At 41.2% G+C, this 27388-nt stretch overlaps 1 protein-coding gene across 5 annotated transcripts in view; it reads right to left on the bottom strand.

Moving 5' to 3' along the window:
• Nucleotides 1–725: 725 nt before the first annotated feature.
• The window catches only part of Ido2 (indoleamine 2,3-dioxygenase 2), a 57017-nt gene continuing 30354 nt past the window's right edge, over nucleotides 726–27388 (bottom strand). For all 5 annotated transcript variants that reach the window (XM_070016120.1, XM_070016116.1, XM_070016119.1 and 2 more), the window contains 5 exons: nucleotides 26079–26178; nucleotides 24351–24468; nucleotides 12700–12751; nucleotides 2811–2959; nucleotides 726–1366 (listed from right to left, as the gene is read on the bottom strand). In XM_070016120.1, the coding sequence (XP_069872221.1) occupies nucleotides 993–1366; nucleotides 2811–2959; nucleotides 12700–12751; nucleotides 24351–24468; nucleotides 26079–26178 (793 nt within the window). In that variant the 3' untranslated portion in view covers nucleotides 726–992. The remainder of the gene's footprint in view (nucleotides 1367–2810; nucleotides 2960–12699; nucleotides 12752–24350; nucleotides 24469–26078; nucleotides 26179–27388) is intronic.

Genomic DNA, 27388 nt, shown 5'->3' on the forward strand with positions numbered 1-27388 from the left:
TCAAGTTTAAGGCTAGCCTGAGACACTAGTCTCAGAAAGAGAGAAAGAGACAAAATGAACGAGAAGAAAGAAGAGAAGGAGAGAGAAAAGAGGGAAAAAGAAAGGGAAAGAGAAAGACAGAGAAAGAGAAAGAAAGAGAAAGAGAAAGGGGAAAGGGGAAAGGAAAGGGAAAGGGAAAAGGTAAGGGGAAAGAAAGGGAAGGGAAGGAAGGAAGGAAGGGAAGGGAGAAAGGAAGGAAGGAAGGAAGAAAGGGAAAAGAGAAAGGAAGGAAGGAAGGAAGGAAGGAAGGAAGGAAGAAAGGTAAAGGAGGAAGGAAGGAAGGAAGGAAGGAAGGAAGGAAGGAAGGAAGGAAGGAAGGAAGGAAGGAAGGAAGGAAGGAAGGGAAGGGAAGGGAGAAAGGAAGGAAGGAAGGAAGGAAGGAAGGAAGGAAGGAAGGAAGGAAGGAAGGAAGGAAGGAAGGAAGGAAGGAAGGAAAGAAATCAAGCAAGCAAGCAAGCTAGTGGCTCATACTTGTAATCCTATCTACTAAGGAGTGTGAGCCTGAACAGACCACTATTAGAGACTCTGACCTCTTAATTAACCAGCAAAACACTGGAAAGCAGAGCTATAGCTCTGATAGACTGCTAAGCCTGAGTGACAAGTGACAAAGTAAGGAAGAGCCCCAAGCCCCTGAGTTCAAGCCTCATTAGTGATACAGGAAAAGAAAAAAAGAGTAAGATAATCTGTCCATGGCAATGGTATTTTTTATTTGGTTTTTGAAATTTACATTGCTCACTCTTACTTGGAACAGCCAATGGGGATCTGAAGAAGGAAGTGTCCACTGTGGTTTGCTGCGAGACAGTGAGTGAGCCGCTAAGGCAGCATGGGAACTCAGCTTTCCAACAGTGAAGAATTCAGAGTTCTTTTGAGCAAAACTCTACAGAGGGCTGTGGTCTCTTTTGTATTATTCTAGCCAGGGCTCTGGCCCTCTTCTCCATCCCCCCTCTCACCCTCTAGGGTGGACTCTGCATTGTACCACTTGGGTGCAGCATGGCCTCCAAGGTCTTATCCCTGACACTCTTCAGGAAGCTCAGGACAGCAGTGCCGCCTGTGCCCCTGCCTTCTAAAGCCTGAGGTGGTCCTGGGAGGTGGGCTGGCCTCTTGCTCCTTGCTTTGCTTGCAGCTATGATGAGGTATTTGGTCACCATGGCAATGTGGTAGCTCCGCAGCTCTGCCAGGGCCTTCAGACACTGGTTATAGGATGTCAGACACTGATCAAGGCCGGAGGACATGACGTGCTCCCTCAGGGAAGGGACAGAGTGGATTTTTTCTATGAAGGCCTTGTGGGAAGGAGGCATGTAGTCCCTCATCCTATACAGAAAGGCAGCTGAAAGAAACAACCAGAGTGATATCTCAGCTCTGTACGGAAATGCAAAACAGTTTTCCTGTTGTTCCACACACCAAGGTACAAAAACAGTTGATGGTACTCTAAATCAACCTACTTGCTGGCTGTGCTGCTCATACAAGCCAGATTTTCACATGTGTTTCTGCCTGTTGGCAGATGGGAGAGAAAAGAAACCAGTGCACCCCAGATAACTGAAGTGGAATTGGATCTCCTGGTTAAGGTATAAATATCATGTACCACAGAGCATTTAGTTGCTAACTGAAGCTACTTTGTGAGAGATATGAACAAAAATAGGACACATATCCTTAAACTGAAAAGGAATTTTGTTTCCTATGTCCTTTTATTTTTGAAGGGAATACAGAAAAAGATAAAAGTTATAGAATATACCAAAATAGGACCGTAAAGAATGAGCCACTCTTAGAAAAAGCTTCTTGAAGCAAATTTGTTTAAAATCAAATCGATAAATGTTTATTGGAAATTCATTATGTGTTTAATACAACGTGTAGTAAATCAATGCTTAATAGTAACAAATGCAAAAATCCATCAAAATTAATCATAGGTCTAGAAGACCTATGATTCGAGTGGACCCAAATTCCAAGGCACAAAGTTCTAATTGTTTTTTTACCTATCCAAATGGAAACCTTTACAGTATGAAGTGCCCTTTTTAAACAGTGAAGCACAATTCTAATGCTGACAGGTAAAGGAAAGGGCAATTTCAAGCTTCCAAAATAATACTCTCCCCAACCTGGGGTGCCACAGAGATTTGACCAGAAATTGTAGCATCGTATGAGCTCTAGTAGGGGTGATCACATCTGCTACCTGATGTCTCCAGTCTCAGACACAGAATGCCATAACCCTCAAATTCCCCATCTCCCTCCTGTTGTAGAAACAGAAAGCTACAGCCTAAGGATCCAAATTAAAATTACAGGGAACAGCTGGAATTCTGACAATGCTTTCCAATGGGGAAATGCAGCTCACAATCCTGCTGAGACTTGATTTTTCTTTTTTTTTTCTTTTTTTTTTTGGGGGGTCCGGTCGTGGGGCCTGAACTCTGGGCCAGGGTGCTGTCCCTCAGCTCTTCAGCTCAAGGCTAGCGCTCTACCACTTGAGCCATAGCGCCACTTCCGGCTTTTTTGCTTATGTGGTGCTGAGGAATTGAACCCAGGGCCTCATGCATGCAAGGCAAGCACTCTACCACTGAGCCACCTTCCCAGCGACTTGATTTTTCTGATATAAATTGACGACACAATAACATGAAGCAGGTACACGGTTGGTTCCCTGGTTGATTTAGGGAAGTGCACAACACTTCCTGACAATTGACTTTGTGCTTGGAGTGATCGATTGATTAAAAAAAAAATTTCCCTATTCTTGCTTGCTCTCTTCTTGAGAAAGGCATGAAAGGGAAAATAGAAAACATCTGGATTACCGCTTTCCTTGCTATGACGAATGCCCAAGAATTCGTCCAATGCATGGAGCACCGAGCTCTGAGCTGCACTCCCTCCAGAGTACTTCAGAGGTTTGGTGGAGATTCCTTCGTATATGAGTCCCGAGGGCATGGCTGGGTTATCTTGCCACCTAATAGGACAAAAAAAAAAGTGTCCATGCTGTCAGCAGTGGGTTTGAGCCAAGGGTCTATGAATCTCCACAGTGGTGTGCTCACCACTTCCTTTCCCTACGGGAAGGATGTTCTGTGAGGAGTATGGCTATTAGTGAGGAATCTGGTGTTTGTCCTACAAAATACTCATCGAAACTGCTCAGTGATAAAGACATCATCAGTTCTGATCGACAAGACAATATAATGGCTCTGGATAAATCTTCACTTCTGCTCATCTCAACACCAGCAATCTTATACCTGACTCTCCACAGGTATGGCTTTGCAAATGTACATATATATACACAAATATGTACACACACACAAATCGCTCTTCCCCCAGCAATGATGACAGTAACTAATGATGACCACACTAAACTCTGGGTCCTAGATACTGTCTGCCTTTGTGAAAAATGCCTTTATCAAATGCTCTGTAGGCATGAGGTAGTGAAAATGAGGGTGGTTGAGGACAATGCAGAGAATATAACTCCCTACGGCTTCCTCGGGGCTCTGGCAGGAGCCTGGAAGGTGGGGGCTAGGAGTGATGACATTCTAGCTAGGCAGTTCTTTTCTCCTCTCCTCTCTAGCTTTCCTCTCTGCTCTCTCTTTCCTGTCCTCTTGTAGCTCTCCTCTCCTCCCTGCTTTCTCCCTCTCCTCTCCACTCTTTTCTTGTCTCCTCTGTCTTCCTCTGCCTTCATCATGCTATTTACTCATTTTCTGGTCCTCCTCTTCCCGACTTCATCTAGTTCACTTGACTTCTCTTGAAGGTTCACAAGTGTAGATGAGACAGAGCGGTAATAATGGGAGCTCATTCTATTAGCTCCTTCCCAGCATTACCTTCTATAGAGCAGCTGCTCATGCACTTTCTCATTCAACCTCTTTGGAGATCAGATGAGCTGTTTTGTCTCACTTTATAGATCACAGAAGACTTGAAGAAGTTAAATTTCCAGTCACATTGTTAAAGAATCCTGGAACCAAAACTTGAATTTGATTCTTTCATGATTTAGTAACAAGCTACCTTCCTAGTGGTGATGCGTCATCTTCCTGTAATTCTAAAAATATGTTTTTTTCTCTCTAGAGAAGGATTATAATGTTGTAAGGTGAATCATCCCAGAAGCCAATATAGAATATTGGAGTCTTTATTATACAGTTAGCAGGCTGCAGGCAGCCAGATGTTACAGAGGCCTGCAGCCCCCAAATACATATAACACAAGTAGGAAACATGCTAAAGAGGAAAGAAATAACAAAAACAATACCAACAAGCCAATTCAGCTTCAATGGAGAGCCGAATTGGGACTCCATGATGACTAGAGATGAGTCAGGAGACAGGACACAGGACAGGATCACTGAGACACACGTGACATGGTGTAATAGCAGCTAGGCTGTCTGGCCTAAATAGGTCAGCACAGGGGTCAGATCCTCAGGAAATTCCCAGTCCCGGGCACTAGACTGACAGATTCAGTAAGCTATCAGCCTCGTGCCCGCCCCTTCCTCCAGGAGGCAGGGGATGGGCAGGGTTTCCTCCCCTGGCATGAAGACAAGATGCCAGACGCTACAATCCCGCATGTGGCCAATATGGCACCAGCCAGACCTGACCTCCTTACTTCAATAAACACACACAAACACATCCAAGCTAGTCTGCCTGCATTCATGACTTTTCTCCAAGATGCCTGCATTTGGAAATGCTCTAAGGAGGAAGGAGTGTGTTGTTCTCTCAGGGCTCTGTCTGAGGTTACCTGTTTCAGGGTTGTTTTTATTTTCCTGAAGAAACAGCAGCTTGGCCTTTAAAATAAGGGTGCTATCCCTCTGGAAATAGATGAAGCCCTGAAAGAGGGTTCTACATGGAGAAGTTTTCGCTGGAAGATCAGAACAGGTTGTAAAGAGTCTCTTCCAAGCACTGCTGTTCGTACACTGTGCCCTTTGGATTAGCTAACAACCTATCTGATCCTCAGTTTCCTCATGGAGCAATATTAGTATCTAATATTAGTAATATTAGTCATCAATAGATTATGTAAAAGGTCAGATAAGGTGATGTTAGGGAAATGAACCCTAAGCCATGTATTCAAATTTTTTTTTCTTTCATGTGATTGTTTCTAATGCATTTATAAGATTATTTCCTTGTTGCTTTGTATGTCCCTCCCCCACAGTATAACCCCTGCTTTCACTGTATTTGATGTCGGTATAATTTGTGGAGGGGAAGGGAAAAACAAGTTGTTTAAATAAGGATACAGGTGGACCCATTGCAACAATGAGAAGTACAAGTCGTTATGTCGAAAATGAACTTTACAACTTTGGTGGAGGGGGCGGGGAGGATTGGGTGGGGAGGGAAGTGGATGAGAAGGGATGGGAAGGGGAAACAAAGGAGGAGGCTACAATGCTTGATAAGAAATGTACTCATTACCTTGCCCATGTAATTGTAACCCCTCTGTACAGTATTTTCACAATAAAAAATAAATAAAAAATTAAAAAAAAGAATTAATTAAAATAACACATGCTCAGTGCCTGGGACATGTTAAGCATTCAATAAATAGTAGGCATATTTTTATTATTATATTTCTAGAATATATTGTTTTTTATCATATTATTCTTACTGAACTGGAATTTCTGCCTCTTCTTTCATTATTTTGTAACTTCTAGCAGTATAAGAGAAAGCAAAGTATAACTTACACAATAACCACAGGGAAGGTAACTTGTTCCTAGCCATGAGACCAGAGATTCTTTTCAGTGAAAATAGAAATCTACATGTCAGGCTCTTAGATAAATGATAGTTTCTTAAATACTTCCCTGTTTTTACCCTTGCTCTTAACCCAGCCATTTTCCACTGTGCAGTTACAGTGACAATTTGGAACTAAAGACAAATCATGCCATTATTCCTGTCAAAGCCTGCCCATATTTGGAAAGGAGCCAGCACATCCCTATGGGAGCTGATCTCCACTGAGATGTCCGTCTTTCTTCTTCTTCTCCATACCCCAACCTGGCTGTGCTTCCATTATGACACACCACTCCCACCTCTGGCTCTTTGTGATCTATGTTCCTTCAGCTTAGAACAAGAGGAGGCTGGGTGGCTTGCTACCCTAAGGCACCTTCCCAGATGGACTTGTGACATACCTTTCCCAGATTACACTGAATAGACAAAAGCCTTCAGCTATGGCAACCAATGCTCTGCCCAAGAGCCCTGTGTTCTACTTTACACTTCCCATAATCCCCTGTTGTTGTAATGCACGTTGGACAAGCTTGTTTTTATTAGGATCATTTATTTATATATTCATCACCCATCCTCCATCTTTAACATGCGTGCTCCAATGTTTTGCTTCAGAGTTCTCTTCAATAGCTGATGAAAAATAGTATTTTGGAAATTGGTATTCTATCTCCATGGTCTCAGAAACCCACATGTATTTTTGAAGGGATCTGGCATGTTTGAAGGAACTCTCTTAACTATCATCAGATATGTGAGATGGTCAAGACACATGAACAAGTCATATTCCTGCAGCATCCAAGCTGGAGGGGAAGTGCCAGAGCCACACTGAAGGCAATGGAGAATCACCAGTATGGAAGTCCAAAAGGTATAAGCCATACAGCTACTCAGGTAAAACTGAGCTGAGAAATGAAAACTGGCTTTCTCACAGCAGCCTGAGAGCCACATGTAGGCCCTCCCATGCTCTAAGTGCTCTTTTCTTTCCAAATCTCTGTAGTCATATGATTTTAAGCCTTTCCCATAGCACATTTCTAGCCACTCCAAGGAGTGGAGACATTTAATCAGAAAAATAATGAGATGGCATTTGCTTACCTCAAGGGCTAATAACTTTCCTGAGAAATTTAACATGCATTAAGAACTAAAGAGAATGTGTTTTATCCGTGGACAAAAAAACTCTTGATTCTCCTTTATATGAAAATGTTTTTAAAGTAGTAAATGAAGCCAGGAGCTGGTGGCTTACGTCCATTGTCCAAACTACTCAGAAGGCTGAGATCTAAGGATCACAGTTTAAAGCCAGCCAGGGCAGGAAAGTCCGTGAGACTCTTATCTCCAATTAATCACCAGAAAACAGGAAGTGGCACAGTGGTTCAAAATGGTAGAGTAGCCTTGAGTAGAAAAGCTCAGGGACAGTAAAAAGCCCTGAATGTTCAAACCCCATGACTGACAATAATAATAATAACAATAATAATAATAATAATAAAGTAATAAATAAGAAATGATAGACCAAGCACAAAACAAGTCAAAGACAGAGGGGATAAAAAGGTTTTGAAATTTTTTTTTCTTTTTTATTTTTTTTGCCGGATGTGGGGGCTGAACTCTGGGCCTGGACACTGACCGTCAGCTCTTCAACTCAAGGCTAGCACTCTACCACTTAAGCCACAGTGCCACTTCCAGCTTTTTCTGCTTATGTGGTGCTGAGGAATCGAACCCAGGACCTCATGCATGCAAGGCAAGTATTCTACCGCTGAGCCACCTTCCCAGCCCTGAAAAAAATTTTCAAGATAACTCCTGGGAGTTCTCAATAATCCACAGGTGCTGACTATCTAATTATTCTCACATTTAGGTTATGTCACTTCCCACTTGGCCTCATAGGGAACACTTTGAATATTAGAAACATAGGGTAGGTGCTGGGAGGATGGCTTGCCTTGCATACATGAGGCCCTAGGTTCGATTCCTCAGCACCACATAAGCAGAAAAAGCCAGAAGTGGCACTGTGGCTCAAGTGGTAGAGTGCCAACCTTGAGTTGAAGAACTGAAGGACAGTGCCCAGGCCCAGAGTTCAAGCTCCATGACAGGCAAAAAATAAATAAATAAAAGAAATAAAAATAAAAGAAACATAGGGCAGGCATTTGTATAGATTACAGAAGACAAGCCTTCAAGATTAGGAACACAGGGCAGGCATTTGTATAGATCACAGATGACAAGCCTTGATGATTAGGAATACTGGGAAGGCATTTGTGTAGATCACAGATGACATACTTCACTGACTCTGAACTTATTTTAATGAGAACAAAGTCACCCTCTGGATCTATCTAATCAGAGAGATTATACCATATGTCAGTCATTCTTACCAGATGCCTCTGACATAAAGAAGTAGAATTTATTTATTCATTGGAAAAACACTGTTGTAGGAAGAATTCTAAAGAGGATTCCCCAAGACTCCCATTCTAATTCCTGTGACTGTTAGTATTATGATTCCTGTTGGTACAATATGTCATATATTGAGGCAAAGGGATTATTTTTGTGATTAAGCTTGCTGGCCATATGAACTTCATGCAAGGAATTTCCCTGAGTCATCCAGGTGAGCCAAATCTAATTATGTGAGACCTTTCAAGGCAGATGGTTTGCTCTGGCTGGTGTGAAGGAGATCGGGGAGATTCACAGTATTGTACTAGAAAGGTTAGAAGTGCAATTCCTGAGGAATTATAGAGCCATGTAAGCAGTACAGGAGGTCACTGCAAGCTAACAGTAGCGCCTGTCTGGAAGCTGCACTTATAAAGATCTCATTTCTAGAAACACACTCACACAAGCTGGATGCTGGCAGCATTCTAAATGAGTTTGGACGCAAAGTTTCCCTCATATCTCCAGTTAATAGCCCAACCAAATGTATAATGTGATCCCTATAATTCCTGACTCAGGATGCCAAAGCAACAGAACTTCAAACTGCAGGCCAGCCTAGTACACATAGCAAGACCCTGTATCACCTTTCTTTTCATTAAATAAAAATTATGTTAAATGAAGTCAGGCCCAGACTGACAAAGATGCATGTTGTCACTTATATCTTGAAGCTAGATGTAGTTTATAAACTTAGAAGTAAATACATTGGGTGGTATGCAAGTGTATACAAATGTATTAACTAATATACAGTAGATTCAAGGGAAAATTCATATAGTATAATTCCTTAAAATGGCAACGTTAAAAGTTCACCAAAAAAATAAAAAATAAAAAACACCAGGAAGTGGGTACTCAAAGGGATGGAGTGAAGTCAAGGGGAAAGGGGTAGACAAATGAAGAGGAGAAGGGGGGGGGAAATGCAGACGAAAATCCAATGTATATCTTACAAAATCAAGACGAGTAAGGGAAGGAGTGGGAAGGGGAGGGAAGGGTAAGAATTTGAAAGGAGTGACATTGATTAAGATATATTATATTCATAAACTGGTTTGTTAAATAGCAACTCCTTTGTACAACTAAAGATAATTTTAAAACGGAGAAAAAATATCCCCCAAATTTCATGTCTTTGAAAGTATTCCTGTGCTTTCCTTGTAGTTAGGTCATCTACCAGCAGTCCTGGTCACTGAACCACAAATCTATTTTCTGTACCTTTGATTTGGTCTTTGAGGAAGGGAGTTTTAAAGATCTGAAAGAAGGACTTTATGAGATCTAACATTCACATAAACTATGAAAGGCTATAGAAGACGTCTCCCAAAGGCAAGCCACGCTTCAGTTAAAGGGGGGATTTGGATGAGCAGAGTTCAGTATCCAGGGAATGAGCAGGAAAGGTGGAGTGGAAGGATGCTCCTCTTCCAGCAGGGTTGCAATGAGCACCGAGGGGAAGCGTGGTAGCAAGGGTGGCGAAGCACTAGGAGTTCGTACCTGCTGATCTCTGAAGGCCTTCTCAATAACAGTGCCCATGACGTCTGTCCCCACCCTCTCCTTTGGGTGACCATACCACTCTAAGTTTTCTGCGACCTCTTTTGTCATTTTGTGTGTAGGTGTGTGTATGCACTGGATAGGTTTTATTGACTTTTCCATGCTGACTCCAATTCTTTATGCTATGATTTTTTATTTCATTTTTTAAATTTTTTCTTCCTAAGCCAATGGTCCGTTTTGTTTTTAATGCAAGAACATCCTCGGGTACATCCCAAAATGTTTCACCAACAATCTGGACAAACCAAGGCTTAAATTCAGGGCCTCTTGGTCAGTTTTCTTGCACATAGCTGGTACTCTACCATTTGTGGCACACCTCCAGCCTACCTTTTGTCTGGTTAGTTGGAAATGAAGTCTTGCAGTATGGATTCCCCATCCCAACCCCCAGGTCTCAGTCTTCAGAGGAGCTAGGATTATAGGTGTGAGCTACCATGCCCAGTCCCAATCGTTACCTCTAACTTAGACTTGGCAAACTAAAATTATTTTAAATAGTATTTTTAAACTATCTATGATGCTTAAGTGTCAGATAATTTCAGATAATGGATGTCTAGACTGCTGATAAAACATTATTTAGGGATGTGTCTAAGGATGTTCTTGCAAAGATTCACACACACACACACACACACACACACACACACACACACACACACACACACACACATACACACACACACACACACACAAACTCAGCTCTGCAGACACACTAGCCTTAGCATTTTGAAGCCCTAAGCAGAGAATCTAGCTGAGCTTGCCTCAACTCTACAGAACCAGAAGATAATAAATACATTGGTTAAGGCTGGTTAAGGCTGTGTTAGCTGCTTATGTAGCCATGGAAAGCTAACATAAATTTATAGGGCAAAGTGAAGCACAAAGTGACTTTCTAAGATCATTCGCTTTTTAAGTCCCAGTTTGCTTCTACATGTAATATAAGCTTGCTATACAGTTGTATAAACTTAATGTTTTCTCATACATAATTCTACAAAATGTTATACAGAGTAACTGGACATACCCCTAGTTCCATTTGTACACTCTTCTCCCCGTGTTAGCCAGCTTTCCACCTTTGTGACTAAATATCTGAGATAATCAACTTACAAGGAGAAAAGACTTATTTTGGGCTATGGTTTCAAATGTTTTAGGCTATATCTACTAGGACCCATCACCCTTGTTGAGAACATGAAGTAGAGCTGCTCACCTCATGGTGGCTGGGAAGCAAAGAACAGAGGGGCCAGTGCACCAATATTCACCTCAAGGGCATACTCCCAGTGACCTAACTTCCTGCATTGGGCCCCATCTCCTAAAAGCCCCACCACTTCCCAATAGTCCAGGCTGGCAGCCTGGCCTTCAACACGTAGCCTTTGGTCCAAACCCTAGCATCCCCTCTCTTGGCCCATGTCAGGTGTTCATCACTCTCAGGTTACTCTCTGTTCCTTCAGTGAGGTTTATCCCACAAACAGGACTCCCTCAACCTGTGTATCATCCCACACCATCTGGAGAAAACATTTCTTGCCTCATTTTCATACCACTGAAGTAGATAGTAGACTCTTGGGACTTGGCATTTTCCTTGCGATCTCTAGATTCTCTCTCTAATAACACGGCACAAAACAAAGTTAACACAATATCATCACTAGCTGACATTTACTGCACATTTTTCACCTCATCCATTCACTGCCACCACCTTTCACTTTGCATATTTCAAGAGTGAAAGGAAGGAATAGGGCAGGAGTCAGTGGCTCAAGTCTGTAATAGTATCTACTCAGGAGGCTGAGATCTGAGGATCACAGTTTGAAGCCCACCTGTGTCCAAAAGAGATTCTTATCTCCAATTAATTACCATAGAGCTGGCAATAGAGGTGGGGTTCAAGTGGTAGAGTGTTAACCTTGAGCAAAAAAAGCTCAGGGACAGTGCCTAGGCCCCAAATTCAAGTCCTATAACCAGCAAAACAAAAACCAAAAAACAAAAACCCTTAATGCTCACAGTTAATGATGGAAGGTAATCTGATTAAAACACATCTATATAGGGATGGCTAAGTTATTTAAGAGCAGAAATGTTTCTGAAGAAATTTCTACCTATGCGACAAAAGAAGAGTACTTAGAAACATGATTTTAAAAATGGTCTGGAATATTGTCTCTGTCTGATTCCACTGCTAAAAGGCCACACACCTTAAACCCTATAGTTTACAAATTATAGATACTTATCTCCTGTGGTTCTGGAGTCTATGAGCAACAAGATCAAAGGCTGAGTCTGAGAAGAACACAGTCTTTGCTTGCAGATGGATCCCTGAGGCCATGTCCTCACAGTGGATAGAAGGCAAATGAACAAATTTAAAAGGGGAAGGGACAGCTATTTTTCTCTAGTTTTGTTTTTTTTAAATAGTTATACAAAGGTGTTTCAATTACACAAGAGAGATTATGAGTACAATGCATCTTGATCAATGTTACCTCTTCCATCTTTCTTCCCCATCTTTCCCAATCCTAGCCATGTCCTCAAGTTATGTATTTGAACTTTTACACAGTGTAAACCTTTCCTCCTTCTATTCATCTGGCCCACCCCACCCCAATCTCCAGACAGCTTTGGGTTTTTTTCAACCCAGAGTCTCACATTCTACCTCTGAGCCATTCTCAGCCTTTTCCTGCCCTTTAATGAGAACATCAAAACCTTTCACAAGGGAGGGGCTCCTCCTTCCAATACTATCACCTAGGTGGTAAAATTTTAACATAAGGATTTTGAAAAAGATGCAGGCTTCTCTGAAAACTTTTAAAACACGTAAGCGGCTGCCTACCCCTCCATCTGCCCAGATAGAGCTCTGTGGGTGGCATGCCATCCTTACTCCCCAGCTGTCAAGGTAGGATTCTAAGAACACATACAAATGGATCTAATTTAATGCTTTGATGACAATCCCTCTGAACTTAAATATCCAGCTCTTAATGTCATTTGTCATGCAGATGGTGCCCCTTCTTTTATCCAAAAGTGGATCCTAATGAGAGTTCTGCCAGCAAGGCTTACTTTGTATGCTTCTTATTCAGAAAGGTTCTGCTTGTCTTCTCCTACATCTGGGAAATACTACAGAAGCCACATGGAGGAAAACAAGTGAACTATACTTACCCAGAGAGAAAGATCCGGATGACTGCATAAAATATGTCTGGATCTACATAATCTGGAAAAGCAATCAAATGTGAACTTTACTACAGGCAAGAAAAAAGCAAATGGTTGCATATGGCCATCCCCTGCTGCTCTCCTCTATCTGATCTACAGGGAATCAGAATAGAAGCAGCAGCAAGAGGCAGCTGGAATGTTCCCTTCTGTGGCTGCTCACTCATTGGCCCTTACAGAACTCTTAAACTATTCCATATGCTGGCCTTTTCTATTTATGATACTTCCTTTCTTGGTACTTAATCACAACAACAAAGAAGAGATCAAGGCCATTTTCAAAAACAATAATATTTTAAACAGACACAAAATGTTAGAGAATGTGGGAAAAGGACAGAAGAGAAGCAGAGAGAATTGCCCCCTCATGGCTGCTCCGAGAGGAAAACCAAGTCCATCAAAGCTCAAGTGAAAAACCTGTAGGTAGCAAGGACCAGGAGTGGATGTGTCTTGTTTAGAAACGGCCACAACAGCTCTAGATAGCTCTTAGCTATGATCATTAATATATACCACTACTTCTGAAAGTCAATGCCTACAGAAATCTTATTCCACTACTTAGTAACTTGGATAGAGGGTTATATTTGTACTACATTTCTTTTCATCAACTTTTTAAGGTTTTCATAGGGAACCCTCTGAATTCTGTGACCTGGTATAGGTTTGACTTAGCCAGATTCTTGTCTAGGTTTCTATGCTTATCAAATTCTTCTCTATTGGAAAGAGAAATATCTGTCAAATGAAGCCTAATTAATAACAACTCTCTATGGCCAATGTCTCTCTCCCACCACCACACTGTCTCTTCTTCCTTTCTGTAGCTCCTCTGAAGCTCTCTAGGCCAAGTAACTCCCAGATGCTGTCAGTATCAAAGATTCCAAGTGTCACCTTCTTTTTTCTCTATGTGATCCTGCCTTGTGTGCTCTATTTTTCTCTGGTCCTTACTTCTGGGTCATCCCCATTTGGGATCCATTCCCAGCAAAATTGCTAAGTCTTATATATAACTTTCTGCTGAAAGGTTAATATTCAAATCCATTTTCAGTCTATAAATAAGAAATGAACAGTTAAATACAAAGATATCATATTTATTACAATAAAAGTAACAAATAACTATGAATAAAGCAGAAGTCCTTTTCACTGAAAGAAATTGGGCAAAGCTTAAATGATTTTACTTTTTTCACCAAAGACATTGTAAATGAAGATTGTCATGCATTAAAATACCTCCCAAATATACATACATATATATGTATATCTATATCTATATCTATACAGATGTATGCATATATGGATGTATGCCAGGTATGAGGTAATACACCTGTAATCTCAGCACTCCAGACACAATGAAATCAGCAAGATAGATGCTAAATACAAAAATGAGGAGAACTGGGCATAGTAATTGCACATTTGTAGTTCCAAATATTCAAGAGGTAGGGATAGTAGGATCAAGTTCTGGGCCAACTAGGCAACGTTACTATGATACCCCATGAAAAACAAGCTAAAATTACAGGAGTTGGGGAGTGGGTCAACTGGTAGAAAGCCTAAGTACATGACTCTGAATTCAATATACACTTCTGTAAAACAAACAAAACAACAGCAGCCGACAAGAGTGATGGGCATATGTGTAAATACATTCACTCACACACACACACACACTCATACACACACACATACATACACACTTCCACATATGCATGTATACAGAGAAAGAGATTGTTAGCATATCAGACCTAGCTTTTCTTAGCAGACATATATAAATTATCAGACATGGGGAAAATGACAAGTAAAACCAGAAAGAAACAGTATTTCACACCCACAGACTTGGCAATTGGCACATGGATAAGTAATTGAATAAATGAATGAATGGACTAATAAATGAGTAAAGTTGATACTAAATACTGGTAAGGTGAGATTCGGACTTAGTGCACTTTGGGTATGATTTCATGCTAGACAGTAAACTGAAATTGAACCCACGTTTGCACTGAGCAAGTCAATTATATAACATCTATCCTAGAGAAACTCTTAAGCATAGGTATTAGGAATTATGAACATAAATAATAATACTGGCATTGCAGAAAAATAAATCAAGATCCAAAGAAAAGGAAAAAGAAATTAAGAAAATAAAGTAAGAGTCTATTAATACAAACAAATACTTCATGCCATGAAAAACATGCAGTAGCTGTAAACCTGGATAGAAGATCCTTGGTCAAATTGACAGCTTGCAGACTGACAAGAAGCCTTTTAATTTTCTTTGTGTAAGGTTCGAAAATTTACAAAACAAGTCAGATGCTAGTGGTTCATGCCTGCTATTCTAGGTAGTCGGGAGGGTGGGATTTTGAGGATGGCGGTTCAAAGCCGGCCTGGGGAAGAAAGTCTGTGAGACATTTATCTCCAATCAATCAGCAAAAAGGTAGTTGGGCTGTGGTTCAAATGGTAGAGTGCTAGCCTTAAGCACAAAAGGTCAAGGACATCTCCCAGACCCTAAGTTCAGTACAGGCACACCACTCTAGATAGATAGATAGATAGACAGACAGACAGATATATAGATAGATAGATCAATAGATAGATTGATAGATAGATCAATAGATAGATCTATATAGGTAGATATTACAAAGTAATATTGTTAAAAATGGTATGCTAAATAGTAACAGTTTACCAAAGTTAAAGGAGTTAATATAGCAATCAAAATGGTGATAATTTAAAATATATTTTGGCAAAAACAAAATGAAAGAACAATGGAAGGGGATCTAGTGGGAAGAGATAGATGAATAGAACAGGGAACAGGGACAAATACAGTCATAACACTCAATGTAAATATGTGATAAAGGAAATGGAAAACTTGATACGACCCAGGGGAAAGGGGAAGAGGAAACGAAGACAATAATGGAAGTGATGATTCTGATTAAGAAGCAGTGGGCACAGAAATTGGACATGTTAAATTGTAACCACCTTGTACAGCCACTTTCAGATTAAGAAACAAAGACTTGACCAATGTTATAATCAGTCAGTCAATACATGCAGTTGTTCACATATCAGAAAAAGAGCCTTCAAAGCTTTTAGTAATAATCTGTTCCCTAATTTGGAAGCTAGCCTGGGGGTGTTTATTCGATTATGATTATGATTATGATTATGCTATACTGTTTACATATTACATATCTTTCTTTATATTGTTTTATTTTTTGTGGTTCTGTAAATGGAACCTAGAACATTCTGCTAGACCATAGTAAGCTACATCCCCAGCCCTAAGTATTTTATTTATAAAGAAGAGAATCTATATTCCATTGCAGTATGGTTATATGGATATTATAGGTCGAGAGATAATTCTGAATCTGATTTTCCTTCCATTACCTCCAATTGAGTTGTCTGGGAGATAGTTAAGCAAACTATAGAGAATTCATCTGGAAGCTACTCAGATCACTGACCCAAAAACAGCAAGTAGATAATTTCTTTGCCAACTCACTGCTAGTTAAAGCTAAGAACTATGTAGGCACCCCTGCGTACATACTGGCACAATAAATAGACCTGAAGATTAATGGCACAGACTAGAAGACCCAGAAATGAACCCATATGCCTACAGCCTTTTGATATTTGGCAAGGAAGCCAAAAATATACGTTGGGAAAAAAGATAACCTCTTCAACAAATAGTATTGGAAAACTGGATTTCCACATGCAGACAACTGAAACTGGATCCCTACCTGTCACTTTCTGCTAATATCTATTCAAAATAAATCAAAGACCTTAAGATAAGCCCTGAAAGCTTGAAATTACTACAGAAAGGAGTAGGAGAAACATTGGAATTTATTGGCATAAGCAGAAATGTCCTGAATACAGTTCCAGGGGCTCAGCAAACCCACTGTTGGCAGGAATGAAACTAGTGAACCACTGTGAAAGGCAGCTTGGAAATGGCTGAAAAATCTAAACCTTATAATCCAGCAATACTGGATTGCAAGTCAGGAAACAGTAAAGGCATTTGTATACCTATGTTTATTGTGACACTACTCACTATAGCCAAATTACAGGAATAGCCTAGATGCCCTACAATGGATGAGTGGCTCAAGAAAATACATGTGACAGACAAACAGACAGACAGACTGACTGACTGACTGACTGACTGACGACTGACTGACTGACAATGAAATTTTAGTCATCCCTCAAGAAGAATAATGTTATGTCATTTGCAAGGAAATTGATAGACCTGGAAAAATTATATTAAGTGAAGTAGTCTAAGCTCAGAGGGATGAAGGATACCTGTTTTCTCTCATGTCTGGAAGCTAGATTGAAATTATCAACATGTATGAAAACATACACGGGGTTGTGTGCAATGCACAAACACTGACTAACATATTATATACACAGAGGAAGATTGTACTGATGTAACTCCTTCAAATAACTACTAACAAAAATAAAGATCAGGAAGCTGAAACATGCTGTTTGTTGGGAGTTGGGGGAAATCAAGGGAGGGAGGGCAGATGAATCGAGAGAGGCAAGATAGCAGAATAGAGTCATAATATTCAATGTACATGTGTGAAAATGGAACCAGGGAACTCGACAGAACAATGGAAGGGATAACATTGATCAAGATATGATAACATATCTTGATATACTCATATACTCATAGTCTAACTTGACTTATGGAACTCTTTCAAACAACTACCTAAACATCAGCATTAATTATTTAATAACTGAGATTGTTCTACATGCACTTTGTACAAAACTGAAGTATACTAAGGTTGATAAGGAAAGCTATGCTTCTTTCCTATTCCTGCTCTCAAACACCTGCTCCCTCCATCCACTTGCCTGGCCTCCTCTGTAGACTATCTTGTATGGAAGTCTCCACCAGACTAAACTTCCAGAGCTAACATTTGCTTCACCTCTTGTCAACCTCTTCAGGTAGAAAAACATCTTTAGTTTCTGAAGCAATCAGTCCATTGGCACGTATCTGGCTGGGTTTTGACATTTTTGACTCCTCTTGTTTTACTGTTTTACTCAGTGTCAAAAGGATGAATATCCTATCAGCAGCAACCAATGTTTTATTTATTTATTTATTTTAATTGTGAAAACACTGTACAGAGGGGTTACAATTACATGGGCAAGATAATGAGTACATTTCTTATCAAGCCATGTAGCCTCCAGGAGCAACCAATGTTTTAAATCTGTCATTTGTGAAGTACAAGAAGTCTCCAAGTAAATTTAGCATCCTTCTTTCTATATTCCCTTTTTGCTTTGTTTAAAAACCCAACCAATTATGGAGGTTCCTCAAAAGACTTCACATAGAACTTCCCTATGACCCAGCAATCCCACTTTTGGGCATTTACCCAAATGTTTACAAACAAGACCACACTAAAGCTACCAGCACAACTATGTTTATTGCAGCATTATTTACCATAGCTAAGATCTGGAACCAACCCAGATGCCCCTCAGTAGATGAATGGATCAAGAAAATGTGGTATATATACACAATGGAATTCTATGCCTCCATCAGAAAGAATGACATTGCCCCATTTGTTAGGAAATGGAAAAACTTGGAAAAAATTATATTAAGTGAAGTAAGCCAGGCCCAAAGAAACATAGGTCCCATGGTTTCCCTTATTTGTAATATCTAGTAGATGTATGAGTCAAGTGGAAAAGGTCAGATAATGTGATGTCAGGAAAATGAACCCTTAGATATGTATTTTAATGTTTTTTCTTTTATGCATGTGTTTCTAACTCATTTATAAGATTATCTCTTTGTTGCTTTGTATGTCCCTCCCCCACAGTATAACCCCTGCTTTCACTATATTTGATGTCAGTATAACTTGTGGAGGAGATGGGGAAAAACCAGTTCTATAAGGATACAGGTGGACCTGTTGCAACAATGAGAAGTACAAGTTGTCATGTCCAAAACGAGCTTTACAACGTCGGTGCGGGGGGGGGGGGCGAAGGGGGGGGAAGGAGAAGGATTGGGATTGGGATTGGGGGGTAGGGGGGAGGCTGGGAAGGGATATGAAGGGTAAACAAAGGAGGAGGCTGCAATGCTTGGTAAGAAATGTACGCATTATCCTGTCTATGTAATTGTAACTCCTCTGTACAGTATGTTCACAAATAAAATAAAATTAAATTAAAAAAAAAAAAAACAACCAATTAGCCAGGCCCTCATGGCTCATGCCTGTAATCCCAACTACTCAAGAGGCTGAGACCTGAGGATCACGGGTCCAAGCCAGCCAGGGCAGAAAACTCTGAGACTCTTCTCTCCAATAAACTACTCCGAAAAATCTGGAAGTGACTCATGTGGTAAAGCACTAGCCTTGAGCACAAAAGAGGCTCAGGGACAGTGCACAGGCCCAGAGTTCAAGACCTGATCTGAAAAAAAAATGCCCTTGATTATACCTGCATAGATACATTATCACATTCACATAGATCTTTGCCAAAAATGTCAGGTTTTTTCATTATCCTGCTTTTGACTCACACACGTGCCCTGGATGCCCCCTCTCTCCACCTCACGTATCTGAACCCTAGCCATTCTCTGTTCTCTTTTTCTCTACCTTTCTCACTGTCTCATTTCTTTCCCTGGTGCCAGGTTCGGTAGCCGAATTGAAGCTGCTCTCAGTCCCGTGGCTCTTCCAGGGGAGAACACATTTTGGGATAATACACAAGTGGGAAAGAACTAGGGTAAGAATGACAGCTCAGAGGGAGCAGCAAGTACACAAGCCTTGCAGTGGAAGAAATAAGGTTCTTTACAGGAACTGAAAGCTAGTCAGAAAGAAAGATAGAAGAGAAACAGGGTGGCAAATAAAGTGAAATTAAGATGGAAACTACTGGGAACTCACACTATTCAGTAGAAACATGCTATGATTCTCAAGTGTATTCTGTTTTTCATGGGCAGTGCTGGGGTTTCAACTCAAGGCACTGCACTTGCTAGGCAAGCACACTGCCACTTGAGGTATGCCTCTAGACGTTGTTTATACTGGTACTTCGTTCATTCGTTGGATACTAACAGAGCTGAATCTCAGCGCCTCATCCCCTCATTCAGCTTGCCTCCTTTGTTGGCACTCTAGCACTTGAGCTATGCTTCCAGCCTTCCATTTGTGGGCTAATTGGATAGGGAGTCTTGGGATAGATTTGGATTGTGATCATCCAAATCTCAAGTCTCCTGAGTAGCTAAGATTATAGCCATGGTGCATGGATGATATGATAAATTTTAGATGACAGATGTTGCTACAGACATGTACTACCAGACACATCCTGATGCATTCCAAGCAAAAGAAAGACATACAAAAGAGTGAAGAACTTAGGGAAGTTGTATGTGTACAAGCAAATCAAAAGTTAAACCTCAACCACTTAAAACCTGAATCATGATTTTTAGGTAGTTTTGTTGTATTTATGATTTGTAATTTAAAGTCCATCTTGTGTCCCTAAGAGGACTTCAGTGAAGATTTACAAGAAACCTTCATTGCTGAGAGACTTGACTTTGTGTGTGCATGCAGGTGAATGCTTTTAGACGTGATGGGTAAACATGACAACATTGGGTTTAAGATAGGTGGATATCAGATTTAACATGGTGGCTAAGTGGCTGAGACATGTTCAGATGGCTTTGATGTAGTAACTAACTCTTGTGTGAAGACACCGGAAATATTAACATGGCCTTATTCTTGTATGGATTTTAACAGAAAAGAGTTTCAGTATTAATTATTTTCCCATTGACTTTAGATAGAATGAGGTCACAAGCTAAAATGGAAAATTCCTCTGACAATATTAAGCGAATCACTCAGAAGAGAATGGCTTCAGCAGTTCACACAACAGGCTAGCCCCAATGTATTCCTTAGAAAATCTAATTTAAACAAATATATCAAATTATTAGAAGGAACCGTTTTTGACTCCTCTGCACTTACGAAAAGAAAAATGACTAAAAGCTGCCAATGGGTCAAGTAGAAGCCAGAAGTTCTGTTGACTCAGAAGGAAATAAAGTCAGAACCCTGCCTGGCTTTTTGAAAGAGACAAACAGACCTTAACCTTCTTAAGGAAAAAATTATCTCTTAGGTCAATAAACATGCTAAAATTAGGTCTCTAAATATATGAGCGTATTTTAGTTTTCCAATGGATCACAAGGCTCAGACCTGATGGAGAGAGAAGTAAATCACCAACTTGGGGGGAAAAAATTTTAGATGAAAACTTTGAAGATAGAGCTGGCATGCTGACACTCCACTACCAATGACATTCAAAGATGGATGTGTTTGATATTTTTAGTACAACGACAGGCTGAAAATAGATTTATGGTAGTCAGATTATGAAAACAAAGTGGCGTGGGTTTCTTCTGCAGCCGGTAGAGAGCACTGTGTACAACTGTGGAAAGCTGGGCAGGGTGGAGTCGAGCGAAGGCCGAGGAAGTTTTGGGGCAGCTTGGTGGTTCTCTGCCATGCCAACTGAGGTCCACAAAGGTATTTCCCCTCTGCATTGAGGGTGAGCAGAGTTATGTGCTAGAGAAAGATGTATTTGAGAAGGAAGGTAGAAGGGCACATGTTTACAAGGGCAGACTCTGCTAGATGCAATCGCATGCTGAAATCTATTTTGGGAATTGCCAAGCTCCATTTATCAAGCAGGAAAAAAAGTTAGCAACTATAAGCCAGAGACAATGCTTAGAAATTCTCTGTGATTCCTTAACCTCGCAGCTTCTTCTAGTATTGATTTTTACTTTTAGAGCTTCGGTTTTCTGCTTACTCTTGTAGCATAACCAACCACTCTTTCTTTGTGCCATTACTTTTTTTTTCTCTCTTTTCTTCTTTTTTGTTTGTTTGTTTTTGTTTTCTATGCCAGTTCTGGAGCTTGAATTCAGGCCTGGGTGCTCAAGGACTAATAGCACTCTATCACTTAAATCACAGTTTCACTTCCAGTGGTTAATTGGAGATAAGAGTCTCACAGACTTTTCTACCTGGCCTAGCTTCAAACTGGAATCCCTAGCTCTCAGCCTCCTAAGTAGCCAGGATTACAGGAGTGAGTCCTACCAGCACCCAGAGTGCTGTTACATTTCTTTTTATTTTTCTCTTAGTGTTAATTGATAATGTTTTTATTTCTCCATGCATTTTTGTTACTATAAAGGTGATGTACAGAGGGGTTTCAGTTATATAAGTCAGATTCTTGTTGAACAATGTCACCCTTCCCTTGCTCTCTCCCAGCATTTCCCTCCTGTCCTTACCCACAAGTACTATAGTACATTTTCAACATAGTGTGTAGTGAGTGCCACTGATGCATTTGTTTACACTTAGTCCCACTATTTCTGTGACCTCCCCTTGCCCTCCCAAAGACAAATAAACAAACAAGACAAAAGGAAAAGAGAACAAAAACCAAAGCAAAGAAACCTCTTGTTTCCATTTCCTGGGTTTATTTCAATAAATATCATTTTATATGATCAAAGGCACATAGGCATCGTGCCTTTGTGATCCACTCCTAAGACTATCTTCCTTTGGTCTCACTCTGTGTGAATGCCTAGAAACCTGTATCATTTATCATGTCATTTATCATTTATCATGTCCAGTGTGTTTCCTTGTAGATTTATAGGCACATTCTAGCTACCACAAATGAGGCAAACTATGCAACCTATGTTTCTTTGTGTCTGGCTTACTTTACTTACTTAATAAAAATTATATTAAGCAAAGTAAGCCATTTCAATGGTAGGGAATCCACGCTCCTGTTTCTAGGCCTCAGGGAGGAGGACCTAAATGCTGAAGGTAACTGGATATTGGAGCCTAGAGGTCTGAGGTCATTTCCAGATGCCAACTTGAGCACCAACCTGGTTGGCTGGCCTTTGTCACTTGCAGTTGGTGGCCTCCTCAACCTTTCTAGCTTTGCTCTGCAAGTCATGTGAGGTTCCCATTACTGCATCCTATTGGTTACCAACCTATCACAAACAGGGACAAGATAAGAACTCCCCACATAGGTGAGTTGGGCTAAGTAGTACAGTCTATTAACTATGTCTAATTGTATGGGAAATCTGCCTCTAGAGGAGGCAAGGGAGGATCCCTTGGACTTTCAGATCTTCAGACCCCATCACAGATGAAGACAATACAGAGGGGTGTTCTAAGCTTATTGAGTGACTTTGAAAGTTAGCACCAGGAAAGCCTGTGTTAGCCAGACACCAGGTATGCACTTCAGTGCACCCAGCACTGCATGTGACATGGTAGAAATGTCTCATGATCTAACTAAAGGCCACTGTGATGCTGTGGAACAGGAAAACACCTGTGCTGTTTCTCTAATAGGCTTTTGCTAAGTCATGGTCATGAACTCAGAGAGTCAGTCTTTGGGAAGCTAAAATGCATCTCACTAGCTAGGGGAGTTTGTTTGGCAGGAGCCTAGAAAACTTAGCTAAATTTAATTCAATGCAGGTACACAGTGTAGAACAAGAAAGTTAAGTGGAAATAATACAGAATCCCATGACTATAGGTGGATCGCTGCAATTGTAGAGTGTGGAATAATCCAGGGATTTATTCAATAACAAGATGACAAAGCTCTTCTCCCTATTCTATGCTGTGAACACATATTTTCCCAGGTCCGTCCTTCCTTCCTTCCTCCCTCCCTCCCTTCCTCCCTCCCTTCCTTCCTTCCTTCCTTCCTTCCTTCCTTCCTTCCTTCCTGCCTTCCTGCCTTCCTTTCTTTTTCTTTTATTGGTTCTGAGATTTAAACTCAGGGCTTTGAGCTTGTGTGGTTTGCTTCCTATGTGTGTGCTCTACTTTTTGAGTCACTCCTCTAGCCCTGATCTCAGCCTCCTGAGTAGTTAATAAATTACAGACTGGCACATAGATGAATTCAAAGAAATTGATAACTCTGTTTTTCTCTTGCTAGTAGGACAGACACATACCTCTTCTAAACCTTTCTTAAACACTTACCAGGCAGGATTTTTAATTTCTCTGTTAGTGGAACTTGAAGAGCTTGCCAGACATTGGACACTGAACAAGACATTGGCCAGAACAAGATGCCAACCCATCCAGGAAGGGTGAGCCATTTAGCTGGACCATGCCTTTGGCAACTCCTGCCTGCACTGGCCACATAACTCTAAATCCATGTCAGAGAGAAAGAATAAAAGGGGTGTGAGGGAAGGAGAAGATAAACTCTACCACCACAGCCTAGCAGGCAGAAGCCTTACCCAGCAGGGTGGAGACCACTATCACAGGGTTGGCCGATCCCTCCTCCTAAACTTCAACAAGACCTCAGTATATCAGAGACATATATAACCCATGAAAAATGAACACTGCCTCAATCAAGAACACTGCCTCAATCTCAAGAAAAAAAAATAAACAAGGAATTTATATATATATATACACACACACATATATGCATATATAATGTATGTAACATACATTCACATATATATAATACCTACAAACTGAAAATACATTATATGTTAAATATTGTATGGGTACATATATATATATATATATATATATATTATGTAAGCTTTACAAACTGAAAAAAGATATTCTCTAAAGGTTCAAACAGCAAATTTTACATGAAAACCAAGAAAATACATTATCACCATCTTGTGGACACATGCAGAAATGCATCATAATCCATTTAGGATTTTCCCCAAGCCCCAGGCTCTTTTCTTCATGCAGTGTGTCCTTGACTTTCACTCCAGCCATCCTCCCTCTTACCATGCATTTGTCCCAAAGCTCGGGTGATGTCCAGAATGGATAGTCTCAGTTGCTGCAAGGCATGGATCAGGGCATCTTGGTTGGACTGTAGAAGGGCATTCACTGCCTGAGCAAGGGCCTGGAACAAGAGTCATTTTCCCAGTTGACTGCTGAGCTGAGGCCCCCAAGCACCCATAAACTGAAACTTAACATCTCTCTGAGGGCCTGCATCTTCCTGGTGCTATCCAGACAGCATGGTGCCCAGGTTTTCTGGACCCTTTTATTGACTGCTACTTGTTCTACCTCTGAAGGGCCTGAGCTCTCAATTTTCTTCCTTCTTTTCCTAGGTTATTGTACATTGTAATTTCTATTTCTGCATCTTCAACTATGGTATACTCACTTGTTCCCAAACTCATTTTATTGGTGCTGTGATCAGAATCCAGAGCCTGGCTCTTACTGTATGTCTGAGCCATGCCCAGATCCTCCAAGCTCTGTCTCACACAGCATCAGATAGATCCTAAAGATGCCCCTGCTTCACAAGATCTCTGTCACAAAACCTGCCTTGTCTTACATTGGTTCTTTAAGAAGCAATGAGACTATGCAGAAGGGGAAGATAAAATTCTGATTTTCCAATGAGAACTAAAGTGGCAACATGATTAACCATTTTTCATGTTTTGTTGTTTGCTTGCTTAGAAATTAACCCTTAGCCATACACATGCTAAGCATGTGCTCTAGTTCAGAGCTGTACCTCCTGATATGTGTGCATGTGTGCCAATATTGGGGCTTGTATTTGGGGCCTCACACAGTCCTCCTTCATTGTGGCTCACAAATGGTACTCTATCTGAGACACACTTCTTGTCCAGCTTTCTTTACTGACTAATTGGAGATGGAATGTTATGGACTTTCCTGCCCAAACTGGCTTTGAACTACAACCATCAGATCACAGCCTCCTGAATAGCTAAAACTACAGGTATGAGCTACAGTTGGGCCTTCACCAGCATCTGGCCTCCCCCGACTTCTGAGAGTGGACCAAGGGGCTGTAGTAATGACACCAGGATTGCTCCCGGCTGAGAACATGGCAGGCCTTCTATGTCTGCTCACCAGGGAAGGTTTTCAAGAAGGGATAAATCTAACTAAACCTTACATTCAGACAATGCAAAAACAGCTCTGTGTGTCTCACATGGAGCTTTTCCTGTACCTGTCTGACCCCTGAAAAAATTCAAGTGTGCAAACCCCAGGAACAGGTCAGGTCATCATTAATGCTTCTCCTAGTTAAAGCCTTTTCCTTTCCCACCTCCTGTGCTTCGCTCATCTCTTCTCTGAGTTGTCATTTCCCTGGGGACATTTTGTCTGACCCTTCAAGTCTATCTTTTCATGAACCCCTGGATGTTCCTCCTTTTCTCCCTGTCTTTATCCATCTTCCTGCATTTGCTCATGCGCTGCTAAGGCTGGGATTGTTTCTGACTTGTGCACACTGATTTCTGTTCCTAGAACAGTGCCTGTGTTGCTGATGAAGCCAGGGTTTGCCCCTAGTCTTACAGCAAGTTGAGAAAAATGGAGCTTAACATTGTGGGCTGGAATTCAGAGTTTTTCCCTCAGATTTGAACAAAGTAGCACCAGGCCTGCATTCACCTATGCTGAAGCAGGGAAGGGAGAGGAGGGGAAGGGAGGAGAGGGAAAAGGAGGGGAAGGCAGGTCATAATGACATTTTACTTAAGAGAAAAAGAAGGTCATGGAGTGAGAAGAGACCTTAATTCCAGGCGCTGCAGCTTTCTCCACCAAAACCGTCACCAGGACGAAGCCCTTCAGGCTCTGGTCCCCCGGAAATGAGATGATTGTCTCCAGATTACTTGGGAAGGAGGAGGTCACATGGTTAGAGGTGTAGAGACTAGGCTGTGAGCACTCACTGCCCATTGGCTAGGTATGATGGTTCATGTCTGTTATCCAGCACTCAGTGGGCTGAGGCAGAAGATAGAGAGTTCCAGACCAGCTAGGGCTACATAACCAGACTCTGTCTCTAAACAAAACAAAATATACAAAGCAGTATTGGCTGGAGTTGGGTAACTACTCCTGAGCTGGTCCTGTGACTAAGTAGCTGTGTGACCTCAAACAGGCTGTTTAGCTGCCTGTTTAAACAAGTGCACGTCCAGTCAGGGGCAATTTCCTGCTCAGGAGACGTCCAGAGGCTGGCCTCCAGCAGCACTTAGGAGCAGAGAGAATACACTGATTCACGTCCAAGTTCACCTGAGCTGAGGACTGAGAGTCTAGCTCAGCCCTGAAGGCCCTACAGCAGCACCCTGGGGTGAGGACCACCTGAAACATGGTGGGCAATGGTTAGCAAGAGGCAGTGTGGATTCTTCAAGATCCCTTCGTTCTTGTCCAGAGTCACAAGCCACAGAGCTGGAGCAATGAAGCCTAAGTAATGTATTTCTTTCAAAGATATTGAAGTATAGCTCAGAGCAGCTAAACAGTCTGTTTGAGGTCACATAGCTGTTTGAGGCCCTAGCTGGTCTGGAACTCTCCTACCTCGGCCAACTGAGTGCTGGAATAGCAGATATGAACCACCACACCTAGCCAATGCTTCCTTTCTTTCCTTTCCCTTTTCTTTCCTTTCCCTTCCCTTCCCTTTCCTTTCCTTTCCTTTCCTTTCCTTTCCTTTCCTTTCCTTTCCTTTCCTTTCCTTTCCTTTCCTTTCCTTTCCTTTCTTCCTCTCTTTCTTTCTTTCCTTCCTTTCTTTTTTCCTTCTGCTACTGAGGCTTAAATTCAAGGCCTCACACTTACTCAGCTTGCTTGTGAGTTCACTACCACTTGAACCAGGGGTCCAAGCCTAGCTTTCTGCTAATTATTTTAGGGAAGGAATTTCACAGACTTTTCTACTCAGCTTGGCCTCAACCCACAATCCTCCATGTTTCAGCCTGCTGAGCAGCTAGGATTAGTGATGTAAGCCATCAGCACCTGCCTCCCCCATTTATTCTGAGATGAAATACAGTCTAATGGAGTGCAAGAAGATTATTATAAAGAGTGGAAGATTATTATGAAAGGCAATGTTTTTTTAATGC

Source organism: Dipodomys merriami, unplaced genomic scaffold (assembly GCF_024711535.1).
Source record: "Dipodomys merriami isolate MVZ:Mamm:240054 unplaced genomic scaffold, mDipMer1.0.p SCAF_12, whole genome shotgun sequence".
NCBI classification, from domain to species: Eukaryota; Metazoa; Chordata; class Mammalia; order Rodentia; family Heteromyidae; genus Dipodomys; species Dipodomys merriami.